The sequence below is a fragment of the Maylandia zebra genome, linkage group LG17, assembly GCF_041146795.1.
Source record: "Maylandia zebra isolate NMK-2024a linkage group LG17, Mzebra_GT3a, whole genome shotgun sequence".
Lineage (NCBI taxonomy): Eukaryota > Metazoa > Chordata > Actinopteri > Cichliformes > Cichlidae > Maylandia > Maylandia zebra.
Genome location: NC_135183.1, coordinates 6132889 through 6152735, shown reverse-complemented (window position 1 = coordinate 6152735; position 19847 = coordinate 6132889). Strand labels below are relative to the sequence as shown.

At 42.6% G+C, this 19847-nt stretch overlaps 1 protein-coding gene across 1 annotated transcript; it reads right to left on the bottom strand.

Moving 5' to 3' along the window:
* Positions 1-327: 327 nt before the first annotated feature.
* LOC143413326 (low-density lipoprotein receptor-related protein 8-like) lies at positions 328-18838 on the bottom strand. Its single transcript, XM_076876150.1, has 7 exons — positions 18797-18838; positions 16682-16823; positions 14227-14379; positions 11706-12074; positions 8044-8112; positions 5338-5510; positions 328-3641 (listed from the first exon to the last, which is right to left on the bottom strand). The coding sequence occupies exons 1-7, from the start codon at positions 18836-18838 to the stop codon at positions 3603-3605; spliced, it is 987 nt and encodes a 328-aa protein (XP_076732265.1). The 3' UTR covers positions 328-3602.
* Positions 18839-19847: the final 1009 nt, after the last annotated feature.

Below are 19847 nucleotides of genomic sequence, written 5' to 3'. Positions count from 1 at the left end.
CTGATATGTAGTTGTTTACTCATTTACACACGGCCTGATGTTGTTTGGATCTGCTGGTTGTCGCGTGTGTGGCATTACCGCCAACAGGGAAGTTGCGACGCGCCCTCTAGTGGACAAACTATGCAACATCAACCAATAAAATCGGCCTTTCAGATAACATTTTAGTATTAAGTACCATATAAATGTCATTTCTAGGTGACAGCATTGATTCTGTGTTAAAAGTAAAATAGCAAAGCGTTCACTTCACCAGAACAAATGTACCCTGTTTTCTTCCTTCAACAAAAGGTAGTGAGTTCCAGTAACTCAGAAATCCATACAACACAACAATGCCAAGACCAACTCATTTAATTAACTCATTTTTCTCAAAGATTTCAAGTTTACTAGCAAGACATTTTTAGACGTACATCAACATTTTCAATTCAGTAAACACAGTCTACAAGGAAAAAGTTCATTTTAGTGCAGTATATTTCCCCATTAATTGTTAAAGAACTCACAGTATCGTTTATAATGTTGCACTTTGTTCTCTAAAGCAGCGATTACTAGATCAACACTGAACTAAAAAACAAATAGTGACCCAGTGCACTCTAAGCTTATCTGACCTAGAGGAAAAAAGCTGTTATAGCCGACATCACACCAGTGGTTAGTCCCTTAATAGTCTTGTAAATATGGAACAACAGTGAAGTAGATGTCTAGAGAGCCTATGGTCACAGTAAGCCCTCCATTGCCACTACAATTACTACCTTGAATAGTTACAGACAAAGAACTGTTCCGGACTTCTTTCAATGTCCTTCAGAATAGACGAATGTTCTTGAGGTGACCACACAGTGGACCAGCCAATCTGTCTTCACACTGTAGCCATAATAAGTTTCCTACACCTCAATAAATAAGCAATTTATTCTCCTACCTGCACCCCCCACCTCCAGCATGGAACTCGATTAGACCTGAAGCAAACATGGACATGAAGGAAAGTGTTGGCACGCAGAGCTGACTCAGCTCAGGGAGCTGTGATTTATTTAATCTTAAATTCACAAAGATAGCTTACATCCAGATTTTTACATCACTACCTAATCTCTCCTTTGGGAACTGGATCCTATACGCATGAAAACTGCAGTGGCTAATCTACATCATTGTTTTCAGTGTTTAATCAAATCTGTTCAATATATGTCAATTCTTAAAGGCCTAAAAAGCAGTCACTGGTGGAAACTAACAAACCAGTCTAACGTCATGCTGAGTGGAGTCCCAATCTTCCCCACTGTGCAGTGCATTACATTTTTCTTCATCTGTACAAGGTGAAGATGAAGGGAGATGGCCTCCCCCTTGCGCTCGATCCTCCTCCGTTAGATGGATGTAGGGGGAGCGCGCTGCTGGAGAGGACTACGATTTACCTGTCTAGCTTGCTACTTGTCACACACAGTTCACACAACTGTGCTTCATAAACTGAGAGGAGAGAGTGCCATCCTTTCGAGGGAGGCGAGAGGAGCGACTGTCAGAATACGGCGATGCCAACACTGGCAGAAATCCGGGAAAACAAACAACCCACCGTTCATCTTCCAAGTACAAACCTGCTCACATATGGCGGCGTATAAATTCTGGCAGTCAAGCCCTACACCACCTTTCATCTTTGTTTTCCTTGCCTTTCTGTTCCTCCCTCGTGGTTATCTGAGCTTCTACGCTGAAGCTAAGCCTTCCAAGAAATAGTGAAATCCATGAATAATAACCGTCATTAATCAACTGTTGCATGAATACATAATCTGAGACCGTACTGAGTCTAGGATGGAAGACTTTAACATTTGCATTGGGAACTTGTGTGTGTGTGTGTGTGTGTGTTATTTAGTCATATTGGATTTACTAGTCCAATATGTAGGATCTTACATGCAGCATTGATCAGATTCATTAGGCAAGAATGGAAGACGAGTGTTTCATGTATTTATAGTTTAGACCATCCAAAACTGCCTTACAGAGTATATAATGTGTTTTAACTGTGCTTAAAACTGTCAAATTTTCAATTAGGACACTAAACGATGTCCTGAATAAGAACGCTGGCAATTTGCCTCGACTACTTGTAACAGTTCTGCTATTCTGTCATCGCGGCCTCTAGTGATTCCCTATTCCAGCACAAGATGAGCAATTATTACAATATTCATTGGCATGAATCGCAACTGATTCAATAGGCTGGAAGCTGGTTCGAAGCAAGCCAAGGAAGATCAGGTCCCATTTTTCAAATCAGCGCTCAGCTCAGTCGGCCTCGGTGTGTTACTCATCTGCGCACCGCACAGAGACGGTGACAAGACATAAGAAATACAGCATCACATCCAGAAAACACACAGCTGCATTGTTAAAAAGGGGGAGTAAAGGTAGCCCCCCACCCCACCTCATCCCAAAAAACAAACAAACAAAAAACTCCAGCTGGGACTGATGTTTAAGGGGTCACTCAAAGTCAAACACCTCTGTGTTTTCTTGCTGTGATGAGCTTGTCATCTCACTCTTCATTTCCTCCAGGATTCCCATACAGCAAGTGCAGCATGCACTTACATGTTTTTAAATCCGATCACTAAACAACTATTTAACATCCAATTCCCTGCATCAATTCAAAAGAATATGTTCTCGCTGCTAGAATATTGACGCTGGCAGATGCAAATGAAGACTCAGAAACACATGTGGGATTCTTGCTACTCAGTGCAAACAGGAAAACAATCCCAAGTTCATTATTGACTGTATGTACACCTCTGATGGCAGAGGCCAGGGGATTACCCATAATCCTTTGCCTTTTCTACCCTGCTGCTTTCAGCCTTGAGGCACTACCCTCTGGTAGCACAAACCCTCCAATTGCAAAGGGAAAAAAAAAAGAAAGAAAAAAGTCTCCTTTATCCCCAAAATCACCTCTAAATGTACGACGACCTCATCAGTTTTCCTCTCCTTGGCTATATTTAGCTTTACAGTAAGTGAAAGGGCAAATTTGAGGGACTAGGTGTGAAAAAGGATGACACCCCCCTGCAACAAACCCCTTCAAAAAGGTCTCTTTACATGACAATGAAGAAATACAGCGTCCTTGCTTGCCACTGTACTGCACCATCCTTCCAAACTTGTCTTTCGTGCTGTGCACTGAGAGGTGCTGGTCACATATTTACAACAGCAAACGCAACAGAAATAAATACAGTGAAAGCACGAGGAATTTAAAATGATGCACGCCGCCTTCTCCTGCTTGCACGGCAGCCAGAAATCCTTTTATTTACAAAGTGCACTGAGACAGCTGAATGAGGTTAGTATGGACAATATCATCATCAAGCAGCATTTTGAGTAGCACTGGTGCTAACAAGAGGCAGAGAGAAGAGAGGAGTGGAGCAGAGGCTACTAAACTAATAGTAGTAGTAGTAGCTAATAATGGTAGTAGTGTTACTCCAGTGGAGACGGTAGGAGATGGAGGTGGGCTTTAACAGGTGTACATGTCATCCCTGCTCTTTAAAAACAGGGAGGCAAAATGAGGTCTCCTTTTCTTTTCTCCTCTGCGTTGTACTGGCCTCATTGTAGTGGTCTAGAGGCTGTGGTGAGAGGAGGGGGCCAGTATGGGAGCGCAGGGGTGCAGGCTGCATCCCCCTCCTCCCTCAGGGATAGCCATCATCCTCCAGACTGAGTGCCACGCGCTGCAAACAGCAGATAAAAAGACCGTTACCACAACAGGCTGGTTAAGGAGAAGGAAGTGAGATAGAACAGCGGGGAATGAAAATAGAGAAGCTCAGTGGAAAAAGAGGAGAAAGGGAGACAAGATTCCAGTCTAGGTGGAACCCAGAAGAAAAATGGCAGCTTTGTTATGTGATGCCCTCTCACTATTCTGCCTCCTCTCCCCAACCTTCGTCTTCGTTTCTTTCCAATTCAGCCCCCCCCAACGTGTTGTTTGTCCCCTCCTTCCCTGGCTGCTCGTAGCGAGGAATGCAGGCTGCCTGCCTACGGTTGCGAAAGTCTGGCCCACATAATGCAAGCCTGATTTCTCTGGCTGCCCGAGCTGCCACACTGAGACAAAGGGCAAGAAAAAGTTAGGACGAGAAAAGAAGAGGAAGAAAACCACTAAAGAGATAAAAGGCAATACATAAGATTTGTACAAATGTTTGTAATAAAACTGGGAAAACGAGAGAGAAGGAGTAAAGCCCCCTCTCTCGTTCCGCGAGGGTAGGTTGTTACTTCGACCTTGAATCTTAATATGACTCAGTCGTGCACCTGTTTCAGTGTCTGTCTGAGCGTGCTTCCCGCCTGTCATCATGCCAGTGATACCCAGAATTCTTTGCCTTCTTTCTCTCCGGGGTGACACAAAGAAATCTGTGTTACCATGCCAACAGATCAAAGCGCTAGACTCCCGTCTTGCCCTCCCTCCTTTATGCTTTTTGGCTGCCCTTCACAGCTTGCTCTCTGACACCCAAAACAAGAAGCATATTCGGTAAATGTCATAAACTCCTAATGACGCACAGTCTGGATTTAAGGGCATTTTACTTTACTGCTACGTGTTGCAGCTGCCACTGTATCCAGGGTTTGTAGAAAATGCCGCTTCCAGTGACTTTTAAAACTGCATATACATCAATGGGAAGTCATCAGGGTAATCCTGAAATTGCGTTGCTGAGATTTATGGTTTCTGCAAGATAAATTGTATTTCGAGAGAGTCCTTCATCCTGATTTGTGCTCCTTTTTTCAAATTTTGTGTGACCTCAAAACAAAATCGCATTAGTTCAATGCTATGACGCAACTATCTACTCTACATGTCCAATTTATTTGTGAGCAGTGGCTATAGAGCGACTCCTCTTTCACCTCTCTTTTTTTGCATCTCATCTGCACTAATCATGATTTCTTGGCTGCTGAACCTTTCTGAAGCAAAGGAATAATGCTTTGCCTGTGCACAAGGGTTTTGTCAGGAAATGGGGATCACTCACTTCAACAACCAAAAACACTAACACGATGCACAAATAAATGGGATGGCGGGTCGGCAGCAGGGATGTATCGCATGAATATGGTCGCTGAAGGTGAACGAAATGTGTGTCGAGGGTTTACGTGTACGCGTGACAGGTGTGTTCGGTAATTACTTCAAAAACATAAAGAAATAAAATGATATGTGAACGTGTGCGAGCCTGTTCTTTCTTTCCACCAGGCTGACATGTACAAGAAAACGGGCTTTTCCAAACCCTCGTGCCAACTCCCATTTTCCAAATATTTCACACCTCTTCCTTTCCTCCGCAGTACCTCTCACTTAGCGTTCGAGAGCATCGGCGCCCCCGAATACCAGTGAGAGTTGTTGTCTGTGACGCCGCCCCCTAGAGGAAGCGCTATGAATGGCTGACTGTGGCTGCCACTCACTGCTGGGTAGACGTGACCGATGGACTCGCTCTGACGCCCGATGTGGATTTCGTCGTCGTCATCCTCTGTGGTTTTGCGGTACACTGGGTTGTCGAAGTTCATGCTCTTGGTGTTCTTGCGCCGCCAGTTGCGCCAGACCAGGTATCCACCGGTGCAGAGCAATCCGATGACCACTGTGGCAAGGATAGGGACTGCATGTGTTTAACACACACACAACAACAACACACGGCGGGAGCGTTAACACAGCCCGGGGGACACAGAGCGGCGCTTTAAGCACTCACGCACAAACACACGTTGCACTGTTCACCTGAAGGCTCATTATTTTTCAGTTTTGGTTTTTGAAATGTTGTTTGCATAACAGCTTCTCAAAAATTTTAAAAACAAAACAAAACAAACAACAAAAAAAACATGGAAATATTCGCCTTCTGGAAAACGTCCAGAGGTGCACAAGGAGATGAACCTGAAGGGGAAGCAGTCCACTTTTCTGAAACTGTTAGAAAAACTGGTGGCACTTTATGCATCTGTTTCTATAAATTTAGTGGGCTGAGCTTTTTATGTTTCATCCCCCGTATGTCTTCTGTATCTGCATTTTAAAAAATCTAAGCATTTATTAGAGAAACAATGAGCCTTCAAAGAGGAACTAATCATTCATTGCATTATATCCCCCCCTCAGTGTCACGAAACGATCAAAAACATGCACACACAATATGCAACATAAATGTCTGCATGGTACACATGCACATAAACATCATTCCAACACACACACACACACGTGGGCACACTGAACCAAACTGGCATTTTATATTAAATCTGTAACCATTCAAGCCCTGAAGACACTGATTATGACCTTGTTTTTGAATAAAAGCCCCACAAGGTTGCTTAATTGTCATCAGCATATAATCCTGGTGCGCATTGCTCAAAAAACAGAATTTTGGGCAATGATTTATAATTTTGTATTTTATTGCACCGAAAAATTAATATCTGGAGTGTCCGGATGGGGTTATGGGAGGAGAATAAGAAGAGGGTAAGAGGAGGAGAGAAGACGGGGAAAGGGTTGGGATTTGGAGGATTTGAGATAAGCGCCGTCTCTCCTCTTTCATTACCATATCAGCATAACTGCCCTGCAAGGACCTGTGTGTGTGTGTACAGTGCATGCTTTAGAGTTTTTGTATAATGAAAGCGCAAACACCCAAATCAGAGGTAAGTCAAGGAGGTTTGGATATGTGTGCCTGCATTCATAGATGTGTTTTCCTACGCTACAGTACGCCTGTCTAATTGCGACTTTATTAGATAGACACTTGAGATTCCTTCGTGGCTGGGTTGGAAACCCCAGCTCCTCCTTTGTTCTTCTCTAAATGCTCAATGGTTTAAAGGGAAAAAAAACAAAAAACCCCATCAGCTTTCCTCTCATTTAGAAAATTTATCTCCAATGAGCGAGTGGCAAAACAGCCTGTCTTTGGCTAAAACTGATAATCATTGCTGGGCTGCTTCCCCTTATGGAGCTGTGGGTGGGTGTGGTGCATTACTGGGTATGAGCGGAGAGCTGGGGTGCAGAAATCCAGCCCGTGTAGACCTCCAACATTAATGTTTCAAAGCTGCTAAAAAAAAAAGATTTGTGGTGGCAATAAATGGGAGAAGGACAAAAAAAGGATAAAGCGGAAAGGGTTAATAGTCTCCGGGGTTATTTTAATGAGCTGATATTTCAACTATAGAGACTGGAAAGAGAAAAAAAATAGCTTTACAATCTTTTAGCGCTCCCCTGAATTATCAAACTTGTTAATATTAGGGATGAAAGAGATCTCAATTAGTGGCATATGCTGCCACTATAAGGCCATTTGCACATTCAGCTGATTTCCCAGTCACGTTGGGCATGAAAGTATGAAATATTTCCATAAAATTCGATTTTCATTTTAATCGGAGCTAATAGAGTAGATTAACTTTTCTAAGCCGGTTTGATTGAAAGAACTACAATTGCCTTTTTCTGCCTTTGTAGAGGCAGCTTGATGGTTTTCTCTTTATTGCCTAAACAGACAACAGCATTATGTCTGAGGTCATTAGCTTCCTGCTCCAGGCCAAAAACACAATTTCATGGCATTAATCCACTTTTCTCTCCCCTCGTCTCCCGTAAAGCGGTATAACCCACTCTTAGTCCGCTCGGTCACAGAAATAGGTCAGAACATTGGCCTGATTGATACGATCTGATCAGAGCGGTGAACACGAGCAAAATGTACTAACAGCTGGTCGTGTGATGACAAAACCTGAATTGAATTTCACATTTGCTCAAATGTCATTAATAATGACATAATGTGCATATTACAGCGGCCTGGCCGTTTACTGACAGAGGGGCTCACTTCCATGTAATGGCTTTTTCTAGCCATAGGCCACGAGGATGTTGCTGGATAATACCATACCTCAGTACATTTTTTCAATAGATGCGATACAATTTTATGCCTGAATCTCACTATTGAACCAGATATAATGTGTTGAATTGTTATTATTTTAATGAGAATGTTTTAGATTTAATCAGCCAGGTGGAAACGCAAACATCCTAAAACCCAGGCACACGCACACAAACACATAACCTCATACTCACATTAACAACAAAACGCACGCAACATGCAGTTAAGCAGACTTGAAGGAGCGAGGAGGGAGAGGCAGGCAAGCAGAAAGCAAAGACAACACAGTGAGGGAGTCAACAGTACTCACCGATAGGAATGACTATCCCCAGAACAGCTACTGTGATGTTGTTACCTATGAGGTAGTGATCACTCGCAGCTGAGATGAACAGAAAGATGGAAGACAAGAAAAAAAGAGAATCAAACCAAGAAAAAGTTTTGCTTCAAACCCCACCAAGTGCCCTCCTAGAGAGCAAGAGAGATTTCAACACGGGAACATCAAAAGAAAGGCTGGAAAAGGATATTTGCATAATATAAGGGCAGAGAATCCATCTGATTTCAGTTTGGACTGCTGACTTTGTCTTCCCCAGCAGCATGTGTAAATGAAAAAGCCAATGAATCACACAGGGATGGCATAAAAATGCAGTGAGATGCCTTTTAATACACGAAGGAACAAATGCGTTTCCAGAAACCAATGCATCAGAATTTGTATGAATATAAGCAACGAGCACATGATCTCGCATTACTCCATTCTTTTTCTACGAGACGTTTCAAAACTGTGTCACAATGCAATGCAGAAGACATTTATTCTGGACATGCTTTGCATCCTTACTCCCCTTCAGCTCTCACCCCAACAGGTCGGCGGGGGAGCTTTTGACATTAATCTCGCTCCCAACCCTCGTATTAGCAGCAGGCTAGCTGTTAGCCAAAAGTGTGATCAGATGGCTATAATGAAGTCTGGTAAGGAAGATTAACACAAGAGAGCACAGTGCTGGCCCTGCATACTGATTGGCTCATTCGACAAAGTGACTGTTCCAGTTCTATGGCTGGCAAAAAGAGACAGATGGCATGTGATGGATGTGACAGACAATGCAGATGCAAATCATTCTTCATAAATTAAATCATATAGTGAATGAAATGCAAATAAATGCACACATGTGCACACACACGAGAGCCACAAAAGGTGAAGCGACTTCAGACAGCGAGTTCTGAGTCAGCAGAAGCGAATTTTGGCTTTTCTTAAGTGTGAGTGACGTCCAGTGGGTCCTACAGTAAGACTCAAAAAGGCAGATTAACTGAATCTCATTAAAGAAACTGCTCTGGAAGGAGGCTGTTCTAGAAAGGGAGGGCACTGAGAAAGGGAGAAGAAGAAGAAAAGGGGACAAAAGTCTCAATTTCATGAGGGTCATTCTTACTGGAGGGATTTTAATATCAAAACGTTTACTGCCACTTATTATTTAAATATAACTGTCAGGGTTAGAATGCTATATCCAGTACAATTAACAATGATTAATAAAACAGTATATCGTAAATATACTGCTCAAAAATATACTTTAAAAACACATCAGATCAATATCTGTACTGATATGGACTGGGTAATGTGTTAGGAATGAGAAGATGCCACATCGAAATGAAAATGATCAACCCACAGACGGCTGAATTCAAAGAGACCCTGAAAATCAAAGTGAAAAATGATGCAGCATGCTATTGCTGTTTTGTGGAAATTTCATTGCAGCATCTCAAAATGGTATGTGCTTGTACACATCCCTGACCAAGATGGGGCACACTCGTAACAGGACGACGGATGGCGTCCTGGGAGATCTGAACCAGGGCTTCACTGAACTCCTGGACAGTCTGAGGTGTGACCATACAGGATCGGATGAACCAAAACATAACATCCCAGAGGTCTTTTAGTGGATTTGGAACTGCCTGCACACTTTTATCACATGAGGTCAGGCATTGTCGCACACCAGAAGGAACCCAGGAACAAGTGCACCAGTGTAGGGTCTGACATTGGCTCCAAGGATTTCATCCTGGGAGCTAATAGCAGTCAGGGTGCCATTGCCTAGCCTGTAGAGGTCTGTGCCCCCCAGACCATTACTAACCCGCCACCAAACCTGTCATGCTGACGATGTTACGGGCAGCATCATGGCTTCTACAGACTCTTTCATATCTGTCACACGTCTGTTTTTTTTTTTTGTTTTTTTTCCAAAAATCTTGAAATTAATTTTCTTTAATGTCGCTGAAAGATGTGCAAAATTACTACCGATATCAAAAGAAAACATTGGTTACCAGCTGTGTTTAATCTTTGCCCTCCCCAATCAGACTCCTGGTTTTCCCTCGCCCCACCATGCCCTCCCTCCCTCCCCCCAGCAGCGTGTAACAGCTGATGCCGGCAAACTTGACAGTGTGCACCGAGTTGAAAATTATAACACATGGCCCGTGGGTTTGGAGACTCGTCTTGTTCATGCCCCATTTTTCTCATCTGTGTCTGCTCCACCTCTCATCTGGAGCACTTGTGGTGTGCTGAGGAGGGCTGACAACTTCAGAGACCGGAAGAAACGTGCCTCTCGCCTCTTAGTAACTCTGAAGTACCGCGACCCCTAAAGTAATACAGCAGGCAACCTCTTTAATTCCCAGAAAATCACTTTCTCTCCCGCCACTTTTTCCATCCCGTCGTTTCATATCCATGTAAATGCCGCCTTTCCTCCCAACAGTGTGTCATCTACAACTCCCATCCTCCCCGTTAAAGTGCTGGACTGTCATGTTCTTTTTCGCTCTCTGTTCACTCTTTGTTCTCTGTGGCTTTACTGTCTCACACTGCACGTTTTTGTTTTTTTCATTTAACATTCCTTCGTTTTACTCCTTGCTCCGTTTCTCATTCATTTCCCTGTCCTCCAACTCCCACTTAAAACTTTCATCATCTTTCCCTGTTTCTCTCCATCTGTACAGCTTTTTTTCATCCTCAACACCTGCTCTTTTAATTCTTTTTTCTCTCCTCTAAATTACTTGTTAGAATGACATAAAGATATACAAGTATTATGATAAGTGTTTTAGTGTTAATCTTTCTTTTAGGGCATTTAAATAGTGCACAGACCCATTATCTGACATAAATATATATTCATCTAAAGAGTCAGTATTAAAAAGGGAACCTTTTTCATTTTCTTAGAAACGAAAGACAAAATAAAAAGCTGCCTCGGCAGGTTGACTGTCTCAATTTAATATTGCCATGCAGTAAAAAAGCTAAGAAGACTTTCAAAACAACTGCTGAAAAATACTGATCTCACAATTTGGTGGCTTCATCAATTTTGCTGCGTGGTGCTATCAAGGATTCTCGTCCGCTTCCAAGTACAATTTAATTCTTAGCGTGGCTTTGTAAACCATTGTTACGGCTGTTAGTCTGCTGTCACTGTTTGTCTGGGCTGCAAAGTGGTATTTTTCTTGCGAGCCAGTGAAGCGTGATTGGCGCGAGAATGAAGAACACTGCCAGTTATAGAAAGAGAGCGAGCGAGAGCTAAAGAGAGAAGGGGAGAGAGGTACAGAGGGAGAGACCAAGACAGAGATAAAGACAAAGAGAGTAAGAGAGAGGCTGTCAGAAAGTGAGGATGAGTGATGAGTAGTTTTATGCGAGAATGGAGGGGACTGTCATTTCTTAGCTCTGACACTTCTGTTAAGACGCTGGTCGCGAGGGATCAACAGTAAGCAGACCGAGACATAGTGCAGGCCTGTGAAGCGTTCGGACGGGTGTGTGAGCAGATGAGAAAAGGAATAGAGGAGGAGGTCGTAGGGCCAGTAAAGCAAATGATCAGAGGGAAAAGTGGAGGGGAGGAGAAGCTAGAGAAAGGAGGGATAAAAGTATTGGTTTTTAGCTTCCTGCTGATTTAATGATAGTGGTAACAGCAGTGATGGTAGCAGAGCAGAAGAAAACACTCGCTTTACACACATCCACATTCCTGTCATCATGTCACTTACCTCTGTGGGAGAGGTTGGCATTGCTCTCTTTCTGAATGCTGTTGGGAGCCACGGCAGCCAATAAGGGGGTGTGTGTGGACGTGGACTTCTGACTAGTGCTGCTCAAACTGGTCGTCTCTGTACTGGTAGCAGCGGGAGTCCGAGGGTGCTCTGTGATTCTGCCGCTCCTGGTGGTCTGAGGAGGGGCTGGTGTTGTAGTCTTGGCTGTGGGTGGTAATGTGGTAGTAGCAGAGGTGGTGGTGGTGGTGGTAGAGGGCGTTGTGGTCGTGGCAACGGTTGTGGGAGTTGTTGTTGTTGTGCTTGTTGTGGTGGTCGTCGTGGAAGTTGTGGTTGCGGTGGAGGCAGATGTCGTGGTTGCCCGGGGTCGAACTGCGCAACAGAAAAACAACCAGTAGGATTTGAGATTTCTCTCCAGACTGCTCAGCTGTTGCAGCCATTTCCACTTGTAAGCTCTGCATCAATATTCAGCATACAACTGCAGCCAACAGCAATGCCTCCATTGTCTTATAAGATGAGATCTATAATCTCTTCTGAGGGTTCTGGGTCTACCATGGGGTCTCCTACCAGGAGCGCGCCTGCAAAACCTCCAAAAGGAGGCATCCATGAGGCATCCAAAATAGATGCTCAGCTGGTGTGTTTGATACGCAGGAGCAGCGGCTCTACTCTAAGGTCCCTCCAGAAGTCCAAGCTCCTCAGTGTCTCATCTCTAAAAGCCCAACCACCTTATAGAGGAAATTCATTTTAGGTGCTTGTATTCATGATCTTACTCAGATTTCATGACCATAATTTCATAATTATTTATTTATAGGCTTTGAACTGAAGTCTGTAGATCTTACATCACACCACAGGTTTGGATTGAGACATAAATGGATCAGTAAATGAAAAGCTTCACGTTTCAGCTTTCAGCTGCACCACAGCAGTCCGGTATAACACCTGTGTTACTGCTAATCAGAAGTGTGACACTTTAAAGTCCTGTACAGCACCACATAGGTACCGTGACAGGTACTGTGATATTTCTATGTACATACTGTGCTAAAGTGCATTCACACATTCATAAGTAACAAGTTGCCAGATGGATAAGTTGCACAAGCGCATAATAAGCAGAATTTAGTGCAAGCGTTGCAGTCAGTTGTTGCAAACATCATATCACATCACAAGAAATGATCTGAGAAAACACTACGTTGTTAAAGCAGATGTACTACACCAGTACGTTTGGTTCATAGTGTACTACATGTACTAAAAGAAGTATTCAAGTCAGGGATTTTAGCTGAAGCTAAATTACACCACATGTCACCCCAGGCTCTTCCTCTGATCACTGTTTTTTTTTTTTTTTTGGTGTATCAGATTTACACAAATCCCAGTGCACACACTGCTGCTGATATAACATTCGGGTTTGTGTTTTCTAAACATTATTTTTAATATAAGTGATATGCGTTTCTTTGTGGTTGTAAAACTGAAATTTTGATCCAATACAGTCACAATTAAACCAGTGAGTTTTTCCACCAGAAATGTTTGTGTTACAGTAAGAATCCAAAAAGCTTTGGTACAAATGCACTCACTGCCCCTGCACCTACTCCCAGCCTCTCTCACAGGGATTCTTTGAAATATTGCCTCAATACATCTTCATCGTCTCTTTCCCCCCGTTTCTCTGTGTCAGCTCCTCCTAGCTCACCTATATAGACATTAGGTGTAGGTCTAGTAAAAATAGCAACGTTACAAATGTAGTGACTCTATAAGGGCAGGGGGACAAGCTGACTGATGAAATAAGGTCAGCGAGGTAGGTTAGAAGTGCAGGGAAGAGTCCCTGACCTAGTTCCCAAGATAGTTTTACACAACACTTAAGGTTCAGATTCTCTGAAGGATCCAGGGCACTTTTAGCTTTGTAAACATTGTACTGTTAAATTGCAGACATTGAAAAATACTGTATTTGGAGTATCCAAAGTATTATGACAAATAGAAACAGTATAAATAGAAACGCTTTATATTTAGAATTTTAAATATTTGTGCTTAAATATGACCTAAAAGATGATCAGACTTTAACACTAGTCACACAGACGAACATAACTCAAATAAATAAATGAGACAAAAATATTCTTGGTAATTTAATCCAGTATTACACGGCTTGCATGTTTGTGGGTTTATTCAAATGAACTTCAGGTCTTTCCAAAATATTTCTGTCAGGTTAAGTTTGACTTAGAAACAAGCTCATTCCAAATAATTTTACTTATACATAGAATGACTTGTGTGCTTCGTTCTTGCAGCCTTGCTGTGCACCACTGCTGTTCTATGTTGTACTGATGGAGTAGCTGAGAAGTTAGCCTGGATTCTTTGTGCTTGTAAAAGAATTTAGGAACCGGAGAAAATTCAGGCCTTACTATTGGACTGATCACTGTTAGCCAACGACCCCTGAGAATGGCAACAATGCTCCTGAATTTCACTGTGATCCTAGCAGCGTGAATCTCATGTGACATTTATCCACACGAATCATTCATTCAGGTGTGCCTGTGGAATGTAGACTTACTGATCGCGCAGCGTCTCATGTCTGGTCCTAGCTCCATGCCGTCAGGACAGGCGCAGGTGTACTTGGGGGAGTGGTCTGTGATCTGAGGCGCCTTCAGGCAGAGGTACTCGCAGCCACCATTAGGCAGTGTGCCCATATTACAGGTATCAGGACCTTTGGGAACACAGGCAGAAATGTAAAAATATTAAAAAAGACTTTTGGCAACACATTTATCTCTTGGAAAACAATAAAACCCCAAATGTTTTATTAACGAGCTGTACTGGAAAAGGAAAAAAAAACTTGCACAAAGCCCAAATCTCAACAGCCCAAATTTTATTCAAATTAGAACAAAGAAAATATATCAAAGGTTTAAAATTACAGAATGTACAATTGTAACAAAAAAATAAGGCCACTTTGAATTTGATGGCAATAACTAGTCTTAAAAAAAGTTGGGACACGGGTAAGAAAAGGCTGCAAAAGTAAGTGCTAATGAAAAAGAACCAGCTGGAGAAACATTTTGCAACTAATTATGTTAACTGGAAACATGTCAGTAACACGACTGGGGATAATCATGTTATATTATATCATCTCGCAGATGCTGAGGTTCATCAATCTGCAGAAAAAAACACATGAAAAACTGGATGAACCTAAGAAAAAGAAAAACCAGCATCAAATTTGACACGTAGGCGCCGGTATCTCATCAGTAAAAAGTTTCTGCTGCCATCAAACTATTAACTAGTTTGATGCTAGATTTAGGAATCTAATCTTTATTCCACACACTTCCTCTTGCTGACTTTAGAGATGCGTAGGTGAATGCAGGAGAGTCTCAACTGCTTTTAATCTCTGTAACCCAAATAAAAAATTTACATGTAGTTTCTTAAGCACAGTTGCAGACTCATGGAAAAACACTGCAGTTTTGTGTCATGTGGGGACGTGCGAGAATTAGGTCAGGTCGCAATCTTTCCTGATTTCTTATGTAGCTTTGGAGAGCAGCACGCCATCAGCTGTCAGGAAAAACAGCAATATCACTTGCTACACAGAGTGAGATTTTAATAAGCTGGGAATACATTTATACTTGATGTACAGTATCTCAGCATAATGACTATGTAATGAGAACAGCTGTCTAAGTTCTCAAAGCTCCAAATGTGGTAAAAGGTTTGGGAAGGAGTCATCAAACTGGGGAGGATGGGAAAAAAAGGTTAAGGAAGAGTGTAGGAAGGAAAGAAGAAAACAGAGGAGGAGAGAGAGGGAGGCAAGAGAAAAGTGAACGAAAATGATGAGGATGAGGATGAAGAAGGAAAAAAGAAGGACCAAGATGATAACAACAACAAAATTATGTTGGTTTTAAGCCATAAAAGCGTCACTTTCTCCTCCTGCGCTGCCTCTCTTTGGTCTCCAACTAAGAAGAGTGAACCTAGGCTTCAAAGACCCACTGAGCGCACAAAAAATTAATAATAAAACAGACACAACTTGGGAAGGATCGGACGAAAGCCTCTTTTAAGGAAGTGTGTCGATAAACATGAAAGACATCTGAGCGTCTCGAAATATGTGGAGACGCACAGTACTGTACCAAACCACACTTACAGATAATATTCCTCACTGGGGTTTTCCTTAGGTGCAGTACACTAACAAATAAGAAATGATACAAAAATGCAAGAGAAACAAAGATAAATCGGTAAAAGACAGGGCAGAGAGGAGTCTGAACTCACCAAGCGTTGCAGTCGAGGTCACATTTTATCAAATACTTTGCTTATCAATGCTACTCGTGTGCTTGGGGGGGCTACTCGGTGCACCTTCACTTAGCCTTGCAGTGTTTTGTCTTGCTTTTGTTGGCATTTGGGAGAAAACATTTTCCAATTCTGTGACTTCTTTTTTTGACCAGGACTCTTGATTTATTAATGAGGGAATGCAATTAGCTGCCTGCTGGCGCACAGACAAGATTGCTTCTGAGCGCTCAGTGAGTGAGGAGAGAAAACAAAGCATGAAAACACTCGCACAAACACATTTCTGGCACGCAGTGTCAAACACACCCAGGTATTCACAAGCAGAGGTGTTGACAGGCACACACGCGTGCGTGCAGTCACACACATCGAGAGTGCAAAAAAAAAAAAGACAAACACATCGTTTTGACGTGCCCGTCACATCCACCGGTCTAATCACACTCATCAGATTATCTGTTTATTGTTTCAGACCGTTTCACTAAGTGGATCCTCGTGTCTATGTGCTGATAATGCAATGCTTTGTACTCAGGAAGGAGGTTAGATTTTGTGTATCCTGTGTGCACATACGCCCCAAAATCCTGCTCATTATACCGAACAAGATCCTGCACGCTTACGAGTGGCAAACAGCACCTAGACAGAGACTGGGCAGTATGACAGACTGAAAACGAAACGGACATTTTGACTTATTTGAGGTCATCTGGGACAGCCCCACTTAGATCACCTGTGCTAAGCTTCTATGCGTTTCTTCTTCTTACCCTTGGGCTGCCTCTGTTCATGAAACACCACCAGGTCCAGGGGGTTGTTAAGGTCCTCTGCGACCTTGGCCACATCGTGTCCCGTCAGTCGGTTGGCGCTGTATATCGCTTCATCTTCCAAGTCTGTCCAATACACGCGATCCTGGGTTAAAATAAAGCAAAGTCAGCTTGAGAAATACACAAATAAATAAAAAGCCCTAAACCAGCCTTGATGATTAACGATCAACCTATTAAAAAAAAAAGAAGAATAAATGAAAGATATCTCAGCTAATGCCACAGATAATGTTATAAAGCCACATGCATGTTGCAGATCCAGAACTGCTTGCGCTGTACCACTTGAGATCGGACACTTTCCTAATCAAATGGCAGTGATGACGAGATATATTTCATATTTCAGTAACAGAACACTTACAAAAATGTTTTCTCTAAAGAGGGCGTCATTCTAGGGTTTTATAAAGCTGTTGTTGCTTATCATTTTCAGAGTCCAGTGATTCTGTAATTCAGAACCGTGAGACCTCAAGTATGGAGCAAACATGCTGCAAATGAGCATAATCTGCATACAACTTTAGAATAAATGGCTTTTCATAAACACCATTTGTCTCTGCTTAGAAGCTGTGCACTGATATTCATTGTAGTCACCGTTAATTAAAAAAAAAAAAAAAAAGGAAGAAAAAAAGCCAGTCTGCTGCAAAGAAATGTCCTCATCCCAACAATGGATATTTGATTAAATTTACGATTACATTTGAGGATGTGTTGTGGTTTACTTGAATAGAGAGGTGTTTTATATCCAAGGTAACTGGTTAATTTTTCAAAAATGCAATAACCCCCCCCCCCAAAACATGCCATTTAGCCCCCATTCTACCATCTTTACCCTCCAGCACTCCAGGTATTTAAGATTATAGCCAGTCTCTCTCTTCTCTGGTAAAAATAATCAGCCCCAAATAAACTTAAAAACAGAGTCACATTACTCCAATTTGCCAGAGAAGAAAGCCCAGGTGGCACTCTTTGCTAATTTCTATTTTTAACCACCCTAATTATAACAGCTACTTAACAAATACAAGGACACAGAGGAGGCGTGGCATCTCTTGGAGACGGTTTAGTTAAAATAAGCCACCTACTCTGTGCTCGGTGGGTGAAAAGGGGAGCAGTGTTTACTTAAAAAAAACAACAAAAAACAGTAAAAACACCGTTTTAAGTCTGTAAGGAAGTTGCATGCTTGATAAGAAAAAAACAGCCCCGGTGTTTTATTGGAAAAACGTCTGTACCTTTGACTCTCTGTTTAAGCTTTGTGCCAAAGCAGAAGGTAGTGACTGCTTTGGCGGAGCGTACGGTGTCTTTGTAGTCCTAGCTCAGCTTCCTTCTCAATTTCCCTTCCGCTCTTTCACACCTGCTCATTATTCTCTTTAATGATACTACACGATATAACCACACAAGTGCTCACGGCACTTGGTTTCCACAGCAACCCCAGACGGCTTTGTCTTTGCAAGCACACATCAATTAAGAAAAAACAGAAAAATGCAGCAAATGACTGCACGAGAAAACACAGACAGGCTGATATCATGGAAAGCTCGATAAAACAATGAAGAGACGATTTAGGAGGTGAGTGTGAGACGGAGAGACCAATCAGAGTGTCTGCAGGTTTTTTCGTCGTTACAGGGAGGATGTATTTTTATCATCTTTTTAAAGGCAAAGACCTGCAAGACTTGTATGGTGTGCGGGTATGTGTGTGTCCGTGTGTGTCCGTGTGTGGGGCTTAGTCACAGCAGCCATCCATGCTTTTTGTGCCGTATTATCAGTGGACTTGACCTCTCTCTCACCTTCCCCCCCCATCTTTCAGTGAGCTCTCTATCACTCAATCTCTCCCTCACTTAGGTTCTGATAACCTTTACTCATATGACAGTAGTTCTGAAACAATGAAAGACAAATATCAGCCACGCTGATAAAACACTACTCAAATCTATTATTCCATCTCTTCTTTTTGCTTCTCTCGCTCTCTGTCTTGATTTCCACCTCAGCAGTCAGTCTCTGACATTGTTTTCCCCTTTTTACTTTCTCCACTGTCAATCTTTCCGCGCGCCGCTTGTGACCTTGAAGCTTCAAACAGCAGCACAAAACCTGAGAAGGGCAGTGCTCTTCAATTGTAGGATCAAGGTACATCTTTTATGTTTTGAAGGATAGGCCAGAAGTTATACACAAAGCGCACGCAGACTTGCTCCCATGAACACATGGCGCCACGTCACATCAGATGGAGCTGCAACTCGGGGGGAGTGAGAGCACGTCTAAATTTATATGGAGCCATTTTTGAGTCGAGGGAAAGCAGCCCTTTATGATTTTGCTGCGATTCTATCCCAGAAGAATATGCGTCGGGGCTGTCTGACACATCTGTCTGATGAGCTTCAGGTGCCTACTGGATACCTGGATGTTATGCATGAAAACTACAAATGAAAGCTCAAACAAAGCCAACCCATTCGCCTGTTGAGGATTTGATTTGATTTTTTTTTTTATGGGTTTGATCTGCATTCTTTGGCATAATTAGCCAAGTTCTGAAAAAATAATGTGGGGGCTTTTTCGGTAAATCATTTAATCTCCAATAAGCTGCAAAAGAGAATTTTTTCTCATGTGCACGTTACAACGTGTCTCTAGTTATGTGAGCTGACTAGTTTTCTTATTTGGGCTGTAGATATGGACAGAGAGGGCCTGACGGACGTCTTTGTCAGGTTTTTAGAAAATAAAGCTTTGATCACATGTCATTTGACTGCCCCTGTTTTCACATAGAGCCTTTAAAATTTTAATCTTTACATATTACTCCAGTTTTTATTTCTTTCAACCACTACTTCTCTTCTCAATCCCATCCCACCTTCTCTTCTATCTCCTTCCTGTCAAGAGCTGAAAAAGAGACAACATTACTCTCTGCAAGCTTCTGCGATCTACATCTCCTCGGGGCTTGGCATGTAGGCAGGCGGTCGGCACTAACTGGTAGAGTTTACATGCGTGTGTCTGTTCAGGGTTTGATACAGAGGCCCTGCATCTTTCTCTGCAGTGCTGAGAAAACCCGTTCGCTCATCAGCATCAAAACGAAGTCTGCAGATGACACACTCGAGTGTAATGACTTGTAGCGTTCACTGTATCGCTCAGGAATATGAGGAGCTGGAATAAACCGTACGCC

Excerpts from the sequence above, each read along its gene's own strand:
- LOC143413326 (XM_076876150.1), bottom strand. The coding sequence starts at position 18,838 with ATGTACCTTGATCCTACAATTGAAGAGCACTGCCCTTCTCAG. Across the intron at positions 16,824-18,796 it reads AAGAGCACTGCCCTTCTCAG|GATCGCGTGTATTGGACAGA; the intron begins GTTTTGTGCTGC and ends ATTTTAACCCAG. Across the intron at positions 3,642-5,337 it reads TCGGTCACGTCTACCCAGCA|CGCGTGGCACTCAGTCTGGA; the intron begins GTGAGTGGCAGC and ends TGCTGTTTGCAG.